Source organism: Lissotriton vulgaris, unplaced genomic scaffold (genome assembly GCF_964263255.1).
Source record: "Lissotriton vulgaris unplaced genomic scaffold, aLisVul1.2 SCAFFOLD_2454, whole genome shotgun sequence".
Lineage (NCBI taxonomy): Eukaryota > Metazoa > Chordata > Amphibia > Caudata > Salamandridae > Lissotriton > Lissotriton vulgaris.
Genome location: NW_028251589.1, coordinates 15,138 through 32,418, shown reverse-complemented (window position 1 = coordinate 32,418; position 17,281 = coordinate 15,138). Strand labels below are relative to the sequence as shown.

The following is a 17,281-nucleotide window of genomic DNA, read 5'->3' as shown; positions in this document are numbered from 1 at the left end:
GTGGTGACCCTATATAACACACAAAGGGCGGGGCTGTACTGGTTGCATCATGCCCAACAGTTCAAACGAAAAAAGAGTGACCCCCTATATAACACACTAAGGGCTGGGGCTGTACCACTTGTGTCATGCCCAACAGTTCAAGTGCAAAAAATTGTAGCTACTCTCACCTTATCTAGTTTGCTGATTAGGGAAAAATTATCGATGCGCTTGAGATAGCTTGCCACACGGCATATGCTGGGACTAAGGATCACATGTAGTCTCTTACCCTGTGATGGCGGACTTCAAACAGACCTTTGTCCCACGGATTCAGCAGAATTTCTAATCAACTATGGCGTCTGCTCACCGATCTTGTTGCGCAGATGGTAATCAGTTTGGGCAGGGGTCATTGTCCTTTGGCAGCAGTCAGGCTCGATGAACCAATCTCTCTTGGCTGGCTCGCCACATTGTTGTTGGATATGAATTTCCCTTAAAGAAATTAAAAGACAAGAGGGAAACAAATTGGTTTAATTGAATGCAGCGGCCAGGAGAGACTTTCTTCAAATGCATTCAATCGATACTCAATCTGCCACAGTGTTTATTTAAACCAAATTGTTCCTGTTTTGCCAAACCCCTCTTGTTTCATTTTTTAAGGTAAATTCATATCTGAGCAACAATACAATTTTATATCCTGTCATTTAGAAATTCAGCCCATTTCTCTTAAATGTCTTGTACATTTTAAAATGCCTGACCTGTGTTCCTTCACTTCAAGTAACCTCACACAATATGCAAAGACTGAAACTTGTTTTTGCTAGCTCAGTTTATTTCAGGCTGTGACTTAGCGATTCATGATGGTTGTGGTGTCGCAATCACCCACCCTCTTCGTTCACCCTTTTTATTGCCCATGTGCTCGTAGCTGCCTGCTCTTTCCTTAAGCTTGCAGTGCAGATGTAGAACCACATTCTAAAGGACTTGGTTGTCTTTTTCAATCGGCCTTGGGGATTACCTTTCAGACTATGTTTTATGGTGATATCCCCCCTTCTTCCCTAACCTCACCTCTCCCCCCCACGACATACTGCACTGAAAGGAATATTGACTCTCGCTGACGTGATAAATAAGGTACAACAAAAGAGGGGTGATGTAAAGGAGATTAAGTGCAACAATGAGTTGTCGTGAGACTCCGATTAGTTGTCTTCCTTGACTAGCAAACATCATGGCTGGCATCATGGCTTACCTGAGTACATTCAATGTTGTACCAATAAAATATTCTCCCATCAAGTCACTGGTGCTGCACATTGCAAGATTTTTGTAACTTATTTTGTAGTGCCTTGTCTCTAACCAACCAAGATCACTGTATGCATAACAAACTGAAACCCACCACATTAAGCTGTGTCCTATGGACAATGTAAACCGCTGCATGCTACCGGGAGAATACCACTTGACCCCTACCCTCTACGCCAAGCTTACAGTACAGATATGACAGCCGGTGATGAGAAGAATGTGGCTAATGAAAGGAAGAGGAGAAACTACATGTGGTGAGTGGCTGGGCTGGAGCATTTGTGGGAAAGGGCAGTGTAAGGAATTCACTGCTTCATCACTTCACCTCAGGTACACTAACACATCACACTCTACTCAACTTTAGTGATACTAGCACACCTACTATGCTTTACTTTCACCTGAAAATGGGACAAAAGGTCCTTTGAGGAATGCCGAAATGGAATGGGGGTCCAAGGGCGTAGACCACTCACAGTGCATCTCGGAGGATTGTAAAGTCTGTTCTGTAATGTATTGCAGCCTTTGCAGCTACCAATGCACTCTGAGGTGTAGTAAGCATTGTAGCATTTGCCAGCACCCATTGGATAAAAGGCTAATAATTCAAGGTTTATCAGTCTGAGCACAGACAATGTCGACAATTTTAAACCTCTTTCTAAGGTGAGGAAGAACAGGCAACTGTTTGACAAGAAGGGTCTTCAGAGTATTCACAATGGTGACCAGTCTTGAGTTATAGCCATCAGAAGAGGGCCAACATGCAGAAGTCCACATTTGGACCAACAATCTTGTACTAGTATTTAATTTTAGATAGTTTGCTGTCATACAGGTGTAACTAACTCATATTAAGCTGAAAATCATAGGTGGTGGATTCTATTGTGACCATGTGGCCCCTGCTTAACCTGGTATCACCTTGAACGAAAGAGTTTAGCCGGGGCAATGTATTTCCGAAGCGAGGAAGCCCTGACAGGACACCTCGGGACAGAGATTGAGAAGAGGAAGAGAGAGATAGAATTGAGAGGGCAAAAATGATTGATGCAAAGTCAGAGCAAACTGTTTGCTTTTATTTCTTCCAGTCTTGACAGAAGGATTGCATGACTGACATTTAAAACACTATTGATATACAAAAATGGAACAGCACTGTCGTGATCAAGTTCCAACCAAATTGCATCCCCCTCTACCTTCAGGCCTTTGCCCACTTCCTCTAAATCCTTTAAATGTTGGATTTAAATGCTATGACCCCACTATGCGACACAAGTAAGGTATTGCCAGTCTTTGAACTGTGCCAAATCCTACCCATCAAACTATTTTGTTAAAAAATGAGGATGCAGTGCATCTGAGGAAACCCTATCCGCGCCTTTCTCATTTGTGAAAACCCTGTTACTTTTGAGGAGTCTGCCACTTAAATAAACCATAGGCAAGTGTAAGAAATTGGATTACTGGTTGCAGGGTGACACCCTAAGCAAGGACCAACCACATTCCTTGTAAGGGTCAGGTACAAGCAAACCCCATATTAACCTGTTCCCAACCCTCTAGTAGCTTGATGTAGAGCAGTCTGTCTGAACGTAGAGGCAATGTGTAAAGTATTTATGCAGCACTTCAAACAGTAATAAAGTGGAAACACAGCACAAGGAAACTCCCTTGCCAATTTAGAAACATAGAGCAGAATTTAATACATAGAAAAATGATGGATTTAGGCCCAGATCTCTGTACTGGGGTGAATGTTTGACATAGTTCTGCATTATGTCCATCAATTGTTCTTTTTGCATTTGTCACCTGAGTGGGACGGTTATGCCCAGATGTGGAACCTGTGCTCTCCATGCCACTGGTGTCAAGCTATCCTGGCTGATAAGGGGTGAAACCCCGAAACCGGTCCTAGGAGGCTTGTTTAGAGTCCAGGGAGGACCTGCCCTGGTAGTTTGGGCTGTACTGTTCCCATTGGGCGCAGGGTCAAGACTGGTTCAAACTGGAATGGCATGGGTAGCAACAAACAGATGGATTTAGGCCCAGATCTCTCAGATGAATGTGTGACATTGTTCTGCATTCTGTCCATCAATTGTTCTTTTTGCACTACTGGGCCTGCAGCACTGATAGTGCCACCCACTTAAGTAGCCCATTAAACATGTCTCAGGCCTGCAGTTGCCTACTGTATGGGAAGTTGTATACTGCCATTTAGTCCTGGCACAATACATTTTTTACATTTCATTGAAAAAGACCAAAACAACCAAAATCCAATCAGTAGAAATGGAGTTATGAAAGTCTAAAAATTTCAGTGAATATAGCACCAAAAAGTACAGGGAGTCAACTGTGAGTATCTGTTTGAGCAGGGCCGGTACAAAGTCACACGTTCAGTCCAGCCACATTAGAGCACGGGCCAGCTACTTAGACCGACTAGGCCCATTGAACAAGATTACCCTAAGTCGTGGTTGTGGAGCATTGCGAGGTCGTGTGTCAAAGATGAGTTGCGCAACCGAGGCGATGCTTCAGTTCTGAGGAGCTGCGAGGCTCCGATGTGAGAACCTCCGTCTTCGTCGAGGCTGCCATCTATGAGAGATTTGCAATGTGGGGACCTACATGGAGAAGGCGTTGCTCAGGTGCGATTCTGATGCATGTTGAGAGGTCGATGCGGAGTGCTTGTCCTGGGAGGATCTTTCCAGCAGAGGCGATGCGCCGGTTCTTCTCAGGGTTGCACCATGCAGCACAGGATAGACGTCGATTCAGCTGGATCCACAGATGGGCTGACAAAGCCCCATCAGGCCCACTTCCAAGGTCCAGGACTGGGCTGGCACCCCTTGGCAGAGTAGGACTCATAGATGGCAGAGTCCAACTGCTGAATTAAAGGTGGTTGGAGTCGTCTGTACCTGAAGCTCTAGTCAGAAGGTCAGCCAACTGGCCCTTGGAGTCATAGTGGGGTCCTGGGTTGAACAGATGCAGATCTAGCCCATCTTACTCAGGCAGGAGGCCAGCAGACATCAGACCTTATGGACAGCAGTCCAGCATAGAGGCTGCTCTTTCAGCCGCACAGCAGTCCTTCTTCTTGAAAGAGTCCCCAGAGGTCCCGAAGTGCACTGTAGAGCTTGCGTCTGAGGTCCAATATTTATTCCTGTTGCCCACTTTGAAATGGAAAAAAGTTCTAGAGGTTTCCACACCCCTGAGGTGTCAGACATCCTCTTCCTCCCTGTCCTGGCCTCAACGTGTCTGCGATCATAATAGACAAGTTGCAAACCCTTGTGCGAGTGCTCAGGCAAAGCCTTAATGACGTGCAAGAGTGGTAGGTGACATCTCTTCTCCCTCGTTAAATCATTCAGCCAACACGGTAAACAGACATAATATTGAGTCCAAAATATCGATTGGACAAAATATCGAGTAAAAAATATAGACTGGACAAAATATAGACTAGACAAAATATAGACAACAAAAATATCGACTAATATCGACTAGAATAGCCAAAATATCGAATCAAAAATATAGACTAGACATAATATAGACTAGAAAAAATATAGACAACAAAAATATCGAAAATAAGGTAAGTTATTAATATTTAATAATATTTGAGTAATATAAATCTGTAGCGGGTTGTGGGTTTATAGGGGAATAGGGTGGGAAGTAATTTAATTATAAATAATTAATTATGTAAATTTAATGTAATTGTTACTTAAATAATAATTGGTAATTAATTAAAATATAATAGTTAATTAATTAAAAATGATTAATTGATAAATAATTAATTTTTAGTAATTTATTTTCTGTAGCGGGTTGTGTGTTTATAGGGGAATAGGGTGGGAAGTAATTTAATTATAATTAATTAATTATGTAAATTTAATGTAATTGTTAATTAAATAATAATTGGTAAATAATTAAACTATAATTGGTAATTAATTTAAAATAAATAATTGATAAATAATTAATTTTTTTTAATTTATTTTCTGTAGCGGGTTGTGTGTTTATAGGGTTCTGGGTCAGTTTTCAGTTTTTGGGTAAAGGGGTATTTTTAGGGTTCAGGGCCAGTTTTAAGTTTTTGGGTAAAGGGGTATTTTTAGGGTTCAGGGTCAGTTTTCAGTTTTTGGGTAAAGGGGTATTTTTAGGGTTCAGGGTCAGTTTTGGGTTTTTTGGTAAAGGGGTATTTTTAGGGTTCAGGGTCAGTTTTGGGTTTTTGGGGTACAGGGATATTTTTAGGGTTCAGGGTCAGTTTAGTGTTTTTGGGGTACAGGCGTACGCTTTCTCTACTGTAGCACCCACTGGAGTGGGAATAGTAATTTTTACCCCTACGCTATCCAATGATCTCTGTAATGTAGCACCCACTGGAGTAGTTACATTAAATTTAAACCTTTTGCTATGCCACGGTAAATATAATCTATATGTTTTATTAATAACATGTATTTATATATATATGTATTATTATTATTAATTTTTAAATGTATATTAATTATGTAATAATGTTACATTTATTTAATAATTTTAACAATGTTTATATTAAATATATGTAATATTATAATAGTTTTAACTTATTTTAAAGACATAAAAAAATCGATATTTTGACAGTCTATATTTTTAACACTCGATATTTTAAAGTCAATATTTTTGTACTTACCTTAGTGAAGATAGAAAGTCGATATTATGTCCCTCGATATTTTGTCATCGATATTTTGGGAACTCGATATTTTGGTAGTAGATATTATTTCAGTGATCCAGCCAACACATATCTTCCCTTTGTCTCATTGTCTGGGAGCAATGCACAAAGCCCAATTGCCAGACACACCTGGTAATGTGACCCAGATCAGGCTGCAGGCCACAAATTGTAAGGACAAGAAGAAGTCAGTTTTCAAAAAGTGGCATTTTCTGAATTCTGCTTAAAAATATGAATTTACCATTAAATACAGATTTTCATTAGTGTTGTTTAGACACAAAATTTGACTTGTCTACCTGCTCCCAATTGTAGTTTTTAGGTCTCGCACCTGGCGATACAGCGCGAAGCGCTGTCTCCAGCGAGACCTATAGTCGTCGACTCTGCTTTCAAGGGCTTGCAAGGGAGATAGGAGATGGGCACGCGCAGGCCGGCCAGACTGGAAATGTGAACGCGCGTGTTCACCAAGTACAGTTACGCGCTGTTCATCTCCTGTCTCCCTTGCAAGCCTCATGCGGTTTTTTTCACTATCCCTCCCCTCTCCGCCGTCGGCTCAATGCTCACCGAAGTAAATGAAAAGCAATGGTCAGGAAAATATTTCCAACGCGATTTCCCTCGCCCCACCAGCAGCTGGTAGAAGCATCTGCAGACTGGCTTTGTTTTTTAGAGCTCCAAGCGCGGCGCGCTTTAATGTACAGCAAGCCACATGCAATATACTTTTTTTTATGGGCATGCGAGCTCCAAGCGCGGTGCGCTTTCCATGGACAGCATGCTTCACCCCAATTACCGGCACTTTGCGCTGCTCCTCGGCTGGTGTCCGTCTTCAGCCGGTCACTGCAGCAACAAGCTGGGCTCCATCTTGCTCACAGGAGCCCCGCCTGAAATATTGCTTTGGCCACACCATGCGGCAATCATCACCTAAGTGTCCCCACTAACTCCGCGAGACCCCAATCCCATTGCCCATCCTCTCCCCCGGCTCGTGCAAACCCCGATCCCCCTACCCCCGGCTTGCGCACAGCCCTTCTCCGGCTGCTGCTATCTCCCCCCGCGGGCGCACCCCCAAGTCACGTGACGGTCGCGCGCGGCCCCGCTTCCTTCTGTGAATGGGAACCAGTAGTTCCCATTAGTGGAGGCAGGATAGAGGCTGTGCCGGGGTCCGTCGCAGGAGAAGGGGCTCTTCTTCTATCATGGGAAGCCACGGATAAGCCCGCTCTCCCCCGAGGCTGCCATGCACCTCCTCCTTTTCAGGTCAGATGGAGTTTACTGCGGCATGTTTGCACCATTGTGCGTGTGTGCGTGCGTTGTGTTGTGTTCTAGTTTAATATTTCCGTCCGGGTTTGTGTTAGCCATGTGCAGTAAGAGGACATCAGTCGCACACAGTTGTACCCTTGCCCACCTCCCTCCGCCCGGATTGGCAGGCGATGTATCAGTCCTGAGGTGTGCCAGAGCGAAACCTATGCTAGTTGGAACTGGTAGGTGCGGTGTGAGGTATGGCAAATGTTTTCTACGCCTATTGGCTGCCTGCGTGGTGCCCATGTTACATCATGCACGAATGTGCACACCTGTTTCTCTCTCTTCGGTCCAGGGTATAGACTTGCTGCAGTGCCCGAGGTATAGTCTAGCTCTGCCACAGCTATATATTTTGTTTCTATGCTTAAGTCCCTGGCTCATGACTCGCTGATCTCTTGTTTTAGAACTTGTGCCCTGCCTACAGTCGTGAAAATCATTTGAATTGGTATGTGAGCATGGCTCGGTTGCATACTGGGGCACACGAGAGATCACAGGAGTGCAACAGTGTTCTTGCGGGTCTGCGGAAACACCCAGCTGTTTTTCACCTCCTTTAGAAATGTCCCAAACACTCCTGGTACTGGTGGAAAAGCGTCTTTGACGACATAGATGCTGTTTGTGAGGTGCAGCGTCCACGCTTCCAGTGTGTACACTGATGGCCTTCCAAAGCAACAAACATTTCCACTCTTAATCTGTGAGGTGCCAACAATGGTGTCAGTGCAGCGCGTGCCGCATCAGACTATACTGTCTTTGTGGAGCATGGACAAAAAACCCTGGACAGAAAGACTGCCCTATGGAATCCGGGAGCAACTAAATGCCCACGGACACGTTGTCTATGTCTGTAGATCAGGAATGAGAGGCCTTTCGGAAGGTGCAGGTCCCTTTTATTCACTTATTGTCTACTGCATTTGCTGAACTAACATGGCCGTGTACCTAAAAGTTCTGCACATCACACCCTAAAGCAGACTCTTACTACCTGGACACTGAGCGCTACAGAAGCAGAAGCAGGGAGCGTTGTTTGGAATGAGTGTTGTGGTTCCCTCTTGCATGGAGAAGCCGCCGGCTGGGGATGGTTCATCGTCCCCCAGCAGTGAGGCTGGAACCATATATGCTTTCATGATTTCATTATTAGTTCTTGGTCCCTAAAGTATCAAACCTGACATCTTCCAAATACCCTCATTAAGATGCGAGATTTACCCAGGCAAGGCTTTAAGTGGGATGAAAAACGTGGGTGTCTTTCACAGGGGTGTAGCCGATGTAATTAAGGGCGTGGCTTAAAAACACATAAGCAAAAAATCTGTGCTTAGCATAGTGCGCCCCATGACTAGTATATTTGCTGCTTCTGTAATTGCAACCAGATATATAATACAAGTCACATTGCACCTACAACAAGCCAGGACTATTAGCTTTATCAATGGTTGTTAGTATAAGGCAAATAAGCAACATCTATGGCTTTGTTGTATTTAACAATTAGAATCCTTCAGTTCTGAAATAGTGAGACTGTGAAAGAACTATAACTAGTCTCTTTGAAGGTACCTCAAACGCAGTAAATGGTGGTACTGCAACAGAGTTAAGATTTGTTTTTCACCCTGAGGGTGAGGACAAAAATGGAGAGCACAATAGGGACCTGTGCCAGCACCTGCTTTTTTGAAATGCTGGTGCTGAGCACCGTTGTCCCGGCCCACTTAAAGCCCTGTTTGTACCCATTAGTCATTCTGTTTTTATTTTGCTGATTGTTAAGCAGAGATGGTGAGCCGTCCTAACGAATGTCTTATAAAGGGGTTTGATAATGGCATAAATATGTCGACCGCCACAGTTTTTTAGGTCGAGCCTGGGCAGCGCATGCGATGCTCGGTGAGGCATGCTGTATTGAGGTAGGCACTTGAAGCCCCGCCCACACTCCGCCCACATTTTCATTGGCTTGTCACTGTCCACTGGAAACTGTGACTGTTCATTGGTCAAAAGGCTTAGTAGTCCCTCCTTAGCACCGCCTTGTCTCTTTTTGTAACCTCCCATTGCGACACCACTGTTATGTGTGTTGTTGCTTTGTAGGATTTCTTTACAGCCTCCAAGCACTAGTTTCTCAAATCGCTTTGTCCTGCCTGCTGTTGCAGGCAGGACATGCTCTATCCTAACGCTTTTTAAAATTTGTATAGCACAGATTTGCAGTGCAATAGGTCCAGCATTTGCAAGAGTTCAAGCTATTGCCATTGTAAATGACAATGCCTTTTATTTATCTGCTTTAAAAAGAACACATAAATAAAAGGCATTGCCATTTACAATGCCAATAGCTCAAACTCTCATAAATGCGAGACCTATTGCATTGCAAATGCTTGTTTTATTGTATTGAGATTTTGCAAGGACATCAGAGAACATTACCAGTTCACATAACAGTGCTGTATTGTTTACAGTATTATTAATAGTTCAGTGCATTGCCAGTGACATTGGTACCTCGTTATTCTCATAGTTTGGGCTGGGAAGGGCATCTATAGTTCTGAAATGGTGCCTGTATCTTTCACAATGTATCTGCCAACATGGATGGGGTGGTATTTTCTCATTGCGTCTGACATGGGTTAATATATCTCGTCTATATCTATATGCTGTAGCCAGCTCGTGAAAGGGGCCCATATATCCTTGGGGCTGGATCTTTTAGGCAGGAGCTCCCAGTAACAGGTCAATTGGTCCCTGCAATAGGTTATATCCCCTACCCAGGCTTGTGTTGTTGGAGGGGTTGCTGCTCCCCAATGTAGTGCAACCTGTCTTTTTGCTAGCAATAATAACATCGCCGTTAATCGCCTAGCAGCAGGTGGGGTATCCTGTACATAGCTTAGCAGCGTCACCATGGGGGTCCGTGGTATTGACTCAATATGGTTGAGTGTTGCAGTCCAGAAAGTGGCTGTGGATCTACACTCCCACACTACATGTAGGAAATTTGCCTCTGGTCATCTGCAGCACCAGCAGGACGCATCCACTTTCAACCCCAAGCGATGTAACTGTGTGGGGGTGTGATATAGGCAATAAATATACTTAAAGTGGATTAGTCGTAGTCTATAGTTTGGGGATAGTTGCTCCAGCTGTCTGCAGCAGAACCTCCTCTGTTCTTCCGTGATTGGTGAACCCTCATCTGCCTCCCACCTCGTGCGAGAAATTGGAACAACGATTGGGGATTCTCTCTGGGTGGTCGTATAGATGCACGTGACAAGCTTGCAGGCAGAATTTACAGTTAGCATATGTTCTAGGGCTGGCAGCAGTAGGGGTGCATTGGGGAACAAGGTATATCTAGCCCGACACGTGGCTCTTATTTGGTAGTGAAATAAGGTGTCCAGTGCCGTTGGCTGTGTGGTGCTACATATGTGTTGGAGCGTCAAAAGGTGGCTGACTAGGAATGCATCTGTGCCATTGGTCAGTTTGTGTAGTCTTGCCCTGCTTTGTGCCCGTCTATCCAACAATGGGGCGATCAATGGGTTATTGGCTCACGGCATGGACTCCGCATATAGGTTAGGTATTTTCGCCCTTTTGTGTAACTCGTGCCATGTCCATTTCAATGCTGCTGTGGTGTTGATTTCTTCTTGTGGGTATGTGTATTCCTTATAAAGTGCAGTGTTCAGTGGAAGCGTTGCTATGTTATAAATTTCTATGGCCACATGGGGTTGGAAAGGTATTGGGTATAGCCAGATTTGTAAATACTGGGCCTGTGCGCTATATGTGTATAGCGCAAATTCCGGGGCCCCCAAGCCGCCTTGTTCCAGGGGTAGTGTGAGTATCTCCCAAACTAGGTTTTTTACCAGCCCATACCAACTCTATCATAAGTGACCTGAGTCGCTTGAAAAAACATGTGGTACAAAAGGGGGTGGCGATGGACGGAGCATCTGAACCAATCAAACACTCACACCCAGTCAACAGATCTGGGTTTAATCCATCACCGTTCTTTAGCCCACTCTGCCACCCCAGTTCAGACTTGGCCATATGCAAATCAGTCTGACCCTGTGCCTCATGGGAACAGTCCAGCCCGAACTGCCAAGAAATGCCTTCCCTGGACCGGAATCAAGCATCCTAGGACCGGTTTCTGGCTATCAGCCGTCTTCAGCCAGGATAGCTTGACTCCAGTGGCTTAATGAGCACGGGACCCACGTCTGGGCATACCCTTCCCACATAGGGTGAACAGCAAAATACACAAGGTGATGGACGGAATGTTGCACAATGGCAAAACATTCACCCCCAGTCTCAGATCTGGGTTTAATCCAACGTTATTTTTCTCACCACGCCACCCCAGTTCAGACATGGCCATATGCAAATCAGTCTTGACCCTGTGCTCATGGGAACAGTCCTGTACAGGGTCAAGACTGATTTGCAAATGGCCATGTCTGAACTGGGGTGGCGTGGTGAGCAAAATAACGATGGATTAAACCCAGATCTGTGACTGGGGGTGAATGTTTTGCCATTGTGCAACATTCGGTCCATCACCTTGTGTATTTTGCTGGAAAAGCATGTGGGCAGTGGCATCGGGATATTGGTGAATAAATATAGCAGTTTGGGAAGTATTATCATTTTGGCAATGCAATGCGCCCGCCAAGGAGAGCGATAGGTTCTTCCACCTCCGTATTTTATTCTCAACCCAATCAACCGTTCTTCCATAATTTGCTGACCAAATTTCTTGTAAGTTGCCGCTGACTCAGATCCCCAGATAGCGAACCTGACCGTCAGCCCATGAGATCGGGTATTCGGTGTTAAACACCGTTGTGCCTGAGGTAAGTGGAAGAATGGTGGATTTTCGCCCAGTTTACCTGGATGCCTGATGTGCCCCCATATCTCACTAGCTCTCTCGTTACAGGTTCAAAATGTGCCGCCAGGTCAACCAAGTACAGCATAATATTGTTGGCATACCTGGACACTGTGAGTCCCCTGGTGGTAAAGCCAATGCTTCGATGGGGCTCAGTCCAAGGCGAGTTAACAAAGTGAATGCAAATTTCCATTCTAAGGAATCAAATGCTTTAGTAGCATCTAGTAGTGCAGCTATTGCAGGTACATGCTGGGCTAGGTAGTGGAGTAGAGTGAACAGTGTGCCGAGGTTATACTAGGTGGATCATTCTGGCACGAACCATGACTGGTCCGGTCTAATTATCATTGGCAGTAGTGATTGTAGCCTGTTCGCCAGCAGTTAGGCGAGGAGTTTTGCGTCCAGATTGATGAGGGAGAATGTTCTGTAGAATCGCAGTTAGCAGGGTCTTTACCCAGTTTTAGTAATGTAATTATGACCACTTCTCTCATGGTCTGTGGCAAGATCCCATCCACTAGGTAGGGCCTCTTGGAACACCTCAAGAGCGAGGTCTAAGATTCTCCTCATATTCTTTATAAAACTTGTCTGTGAAGCCGTCGGCACCCAGGGCTTTATCCGCTGGGAGGCTTTGAATTACCTGTCTGACCTCTTCAACTGTAAATGGTTTGTCAAGGTACTCACGATGAGCCCTGCCCAACCACAGGAGTTCTAATGTGTCCAGAAAGTCTGTTATCACAGAATCTTCCGGTCTGTTTGTGTTGTGTGAAGTTGTGAGTAGAAGTTTTTCATGGTGTCTAGGATTCCTGGTGCTGTTCTAGAAGGGGCCGTCTCAGGGTTAGTGAGTTCTATAATGTGGGAAGTGCTCCTCGGGGTTCTGAGGAGGTTCGCCAGTGTTTTTCCAGGTCTGGCCCCTTCCCCATATCATCTCGCCTGCGCGTATTTATTCAGGAATTTTGTTACCCTCTCTACCTCTTTTAGGATTGCGGTTAATTTCCCCTGATCTTCGCTAGCGTTGCAGTAGCGGGGGCCTGAAAATATTGCTACTCTAGGTTGCTACTCTAGGTCACGAATCTCTGTTTCTAACCTGTTGAGGCTGTTTATGATGTCTTTGAGTACTCCTGATGGTAGGGCTATGCATGTCCCTCGCGTCACCACTTTAAATGCCTCCCATAATGTGCCCATTGAGTCAACCGTGCCCGTGTTGAGTTCAAAATATTCTGTAATCTTAAGGAGCTCCTCCTTAAACACTGAATCAAGTAACGCGTTATGGGGGAAGTACCATGTGAAAGGCTGTACGCATTACTTTGGGACCTTTAGCTGGATCATGACAGGAGCATGGTCAAAATGTGTACACGGGTGGTGCACGATATCGGATGTCCAGGAATGTATGTTCCTTAATGTTAGCCAGAAATCTAGTCTGGACCATGCATTGTATTGTGTTGGTGGGTGATACATGTTCCTTTGCGGGCTTGCGGATGTAACACCCGCCCGTGTCCACCAGGTAGTGTTCTTCGATTATGTTATGCAATGTTGCTGACACCGTTGGGTGATGTGTACGGGAATCGCCTATTCTGTCGTCTTGCAGTGACAGTACTAGGTTGAAGTTGCCCCCCACCCCATAACAGCACCCCTCCCGCTTGAGTTCTGTGCCAGAGCCGATTAACATTTTCTGGGTCGTCCACATTGGGACCATAGTTATTGACAATGGTGAATTGGTGACCATGTATCGTGCCATTGAGTATTAAGTATCGCCCCTTGGGGTCTGTCTCGACCTTCTGTGTTTTCCAGGGAACACCTTTTTTTATTAAAATCGCCACCCCTCTGGAGTAGTTTGAGTATTTGGATAACCATATTTCGCCCCATCTATTGAAGTTGAGCCATGTCTTATTCATGTGCATTTCCTGTAGGAACCACTACAAAGGGGACCCCTGACAACTAACATCTGATGATAGGCAGGTAGAGCAGGGGAGATAAGGAGAACCAATATACAAAAGTTACCTGCCTATATGGGATAATTCCAAAAGGCCCTAAGGAGAGGGTCCCAAAATATAGCACACAAACACCAGCACTGGCAATTGCAACTATTCAATAGTCCAACAGTCAACTTATTTTATCAAATGTATTTTTCATTTTTATTGTCATATTATCAAAACAATGTTATCAAAAGATTTTTTTGCAAGATGAATACATAAGAAATGTAATACTCAGCAATAAATAGGCATATACACAGTGTCCCACACACCTCAATCAGAGCTATCAGTCATACAAACATGCATTCAAATAAGCACATACATTCATACTACAAAACAAACAATTTCATAGCATCACAAATACATCAAGATGGTGAAACAGCCACATGATGATCAGATGACAAGTTGTCGTGAATCATCCTGGTGGTGAGCGGAATTACAATCCACGAACACGAGATAGGTTAAACACCAACGCGCGTTTCGGTGTACAGTCCCTGCCGGGGCAACACCTTCAACAGGGCAAAGATGGAAATGTGGTGTGGGACAAACAAACACACCTGTGGGTAATTGCTATAATGTATCCCACTAGCACAATCAGGAAAAGCGATCAACAAATCCACTCAAGTTTTATCCAAAATCGTCCAAGATGCCAAGAATCAGGATTCAAATGAAACAGAAACCAATGCATTTCTCGCCATAACAATTAAGAAATGTAGAAATGGATTGAACTCGGAGGCTGATGTTTTTAAAGTTATGCTTGTCACAATACCCTTGACGAAGGGAAATTATTTTTCCCGAAATGCATTGGGTGCATTTGTAAATAAAGTTGTGACACGTGGAAACACCTCCTGTTTGTAATTATTCTTGAAGCAACTTTGGGCATGGATAAACTTGATTTATTGGATTCATTGGAGCGAAGGCCAAGGCTGTGCTGCGTGTAAAGGGATCTAACTGGGTCCCCGTGTATTCGTTTCTAAAAAATGTATTGTCCCAGGACGAAAAGGCAGTTTAAAACTCCCATAGAGGAACCAACGGCAGGCCTGAGACATGTTTAAGGGGCTACTTAAGTGGGTGGCACAATCGGTGCTGCAGGCCCAGTAGCAAAACACACAAGATGATAGACGAAATGTTGCACAATGGCAAAACATTCACCCCCAGTCACAGAGCTGGGTTTAATCCATTGTTATTTTGCTCACCACGCCACCCCAGTTCAGACATGGCCATATGCAAATTAATCTTGACCCTGTGCCTCATGGGAACAGTCCAGCCCAAACTGGGCTGGACTGTTCCCATGAGGCAGTATTTTAAAACTGGGTAGGCGTAGTGGGCCAAGGAACGATAGATTTAACCCAGATCTTTTGACTGGGGGAAAATGTTTGCATTGTCAGCATTCCGTCCATCATTTGTTTGCTGTTACACTTTTCACCCTAAGTGGGATGGGTATGCCCAGAGGTGGGTCCCTTGTTCACTGTGCCACTGGATTCAAGCCAGCCTGGCTGAAGAAGGGTGACATACCCTGAAACAGGTCCCAGGATGCTTGTTTCCGGTCCAGGGAGGACCTGGCTCGGCAGTTGGGTCTGGACTGTTCCCATGGAGCACAGGGTCAAGACTGATTTGCATATGGCTGGGTCCAAACTGGGGTGGCGCAGTGGGCAAAGGAACAATGGATTTAACCCAGATCTTTTGACTGGGGGACAATGTTTGCATTGTCAGCATTCCGTCCATCACTTCTTTGCTGGCCCAGTAGTAGCATGTAACTTACAGGCCCTGGGTACAGTCAGTACCACTTTACTAGGAACTAACAGGTAAATTAAATGTGCCAGTTGGGTGTAAGCCAATGCTAATATGTTTTAAAGAGAGTGCACAAATACTTTAGCAGTGGCTAAGTGGGTAGAGTCCTAAAAAGACAACAGGTTCAGAAAAACAGGAGGGGCAGACAGAAGGTTTGGGGATGACCCTGCTGTACGGGCCAAGTCCAACAGCAAGTTATTATATTCACAATTTACAACTTTACTTCTGCGTTTCAAACTTTCTGAATTTCAAATTTGACAACTCTGGGCAATAATTCCAGCAATTGTTTGTATTATATATCCTTTTCTGACCTTTCTGGTGTTGAGGAAATTTAAGAAATTTGCGTTCACCAGTCTTTTCTCATTCTTTACCGTTTCATTACTAGATGAGAAGGAGAGGGTGGCTCTGATCGAGCAGGAGAAGAAGGTGGCAGAGGAGGAGAATTTGCAGGCGGAGCAGCTGCTGAGGGACCAGGAGCGCAGCCACCAGGAGAGCGTGGCACAACTGCAGCGTAAGATGGAGGAGGAGGCAGAGAACATCAAGCAGGAAGCGGAGAAGGCACTAGAGAGTAAACTAAAGCTCTATAAGGAGATGCTGGAGAAGGGCTTCCAAGAAAAGGCCGAGATGATGGAGAGTGAAATCTCCACCCTGAGGAATGAGGTCAGCGAAGCCAAGAACAATAATTATATTGTGGGTTTTATTCATGATCTCTGGGAAGAGCTGTCGCATATTGCTAATATAGTAGACATATTGAGACATCAAAGATGTTTATGCGGTAGAGGGAGAGGCAGAGGCAGAGGCAGAGGCGGAGGCAGAGGCAGAGGCAGGCGTACAACACCAAGGTAGGAGTATGATTGAGACTGGCCAAAAAAGATGGTTCTGCCCTTTACTTTCTCACCTGCACTGGTGGAAAGTGTCTTGCATGTTTTTCCAACAGTAAATCTTGCCAATAGTCTAACATTTGTCTGTGTCACACAGGAACTTCCTAGACACTGTGATGGGGGACTGCACTTTCCAGCATTGCTTCTTGATGTAGGATGAAGGCCCACACATCTAGGGGAACCTTCTAGAACCTGGGTGATTGTGGTGTCTAGTGGAGTTTTCTCTTTTGCACTGCCCAAAGGACAATGATTATTTTCCCAAGAATGTATTTTTCTGTCTTGAAATGGTACATAGGATCACAGTGGGAAAATAAATGATCCTAATTAGATAGCGACTCTCCATTGTACTCCTAGAGTTTCTTGTTTCCTAAAGTTTGGTTTCTGCCTCTTTTAGCACAAACGTGCATCTCGAGCGGAGTTCAAAGGGGCATATTAACAAGGGCTTTATCTCTGCTTTTTTGGATTTAAAAGCCAAAAAAGCAGAGATGAAACTATTGCCCTATTTACAAGAGGGTGCTAACATTCATAATCGCGTGTTAGCACCCTCTTTCCCGACGCCTCCCTTTGCATCTCTAATGAGATGCAAAATGGGCCTCACTGGGCAGTACAGCCTTGCAAATATCACTGATGTGCACATCGCGATATTTACAAGGCTGCCCAAGCATTTTAGCAAACGTTGGATTTTGGAGAAAACTACTGTTTTTGC

General features: G+C 44.7%; 1 protein-coding gene across 1 annotated transcript in view; it reads left to right on the top strand.

The window, feature by feature from the left end:
* Positions 1-16,800, top strand: part of LOC147662835 (guanylate-binding protein 3-like) — a 110,075-nt gene extending 93,275 nt beyond the window's left edge. Inside the window, exon 9 of the mRNA XM_086950873.1 lies at positions 16,080-16,800. Within this exon, the coding sequence (XP_086806999.1) occupies positions 16,080-16,540 (461 nt within the window). The 3' untranslated portion in view covers positions 16,541-16,800. The remainder of the gene's footprint in view (positions 1-16,079) is intronic.
* The last annotated feature ends 481 nt before the right edge of the window (positions 16,801-17,281 follow it).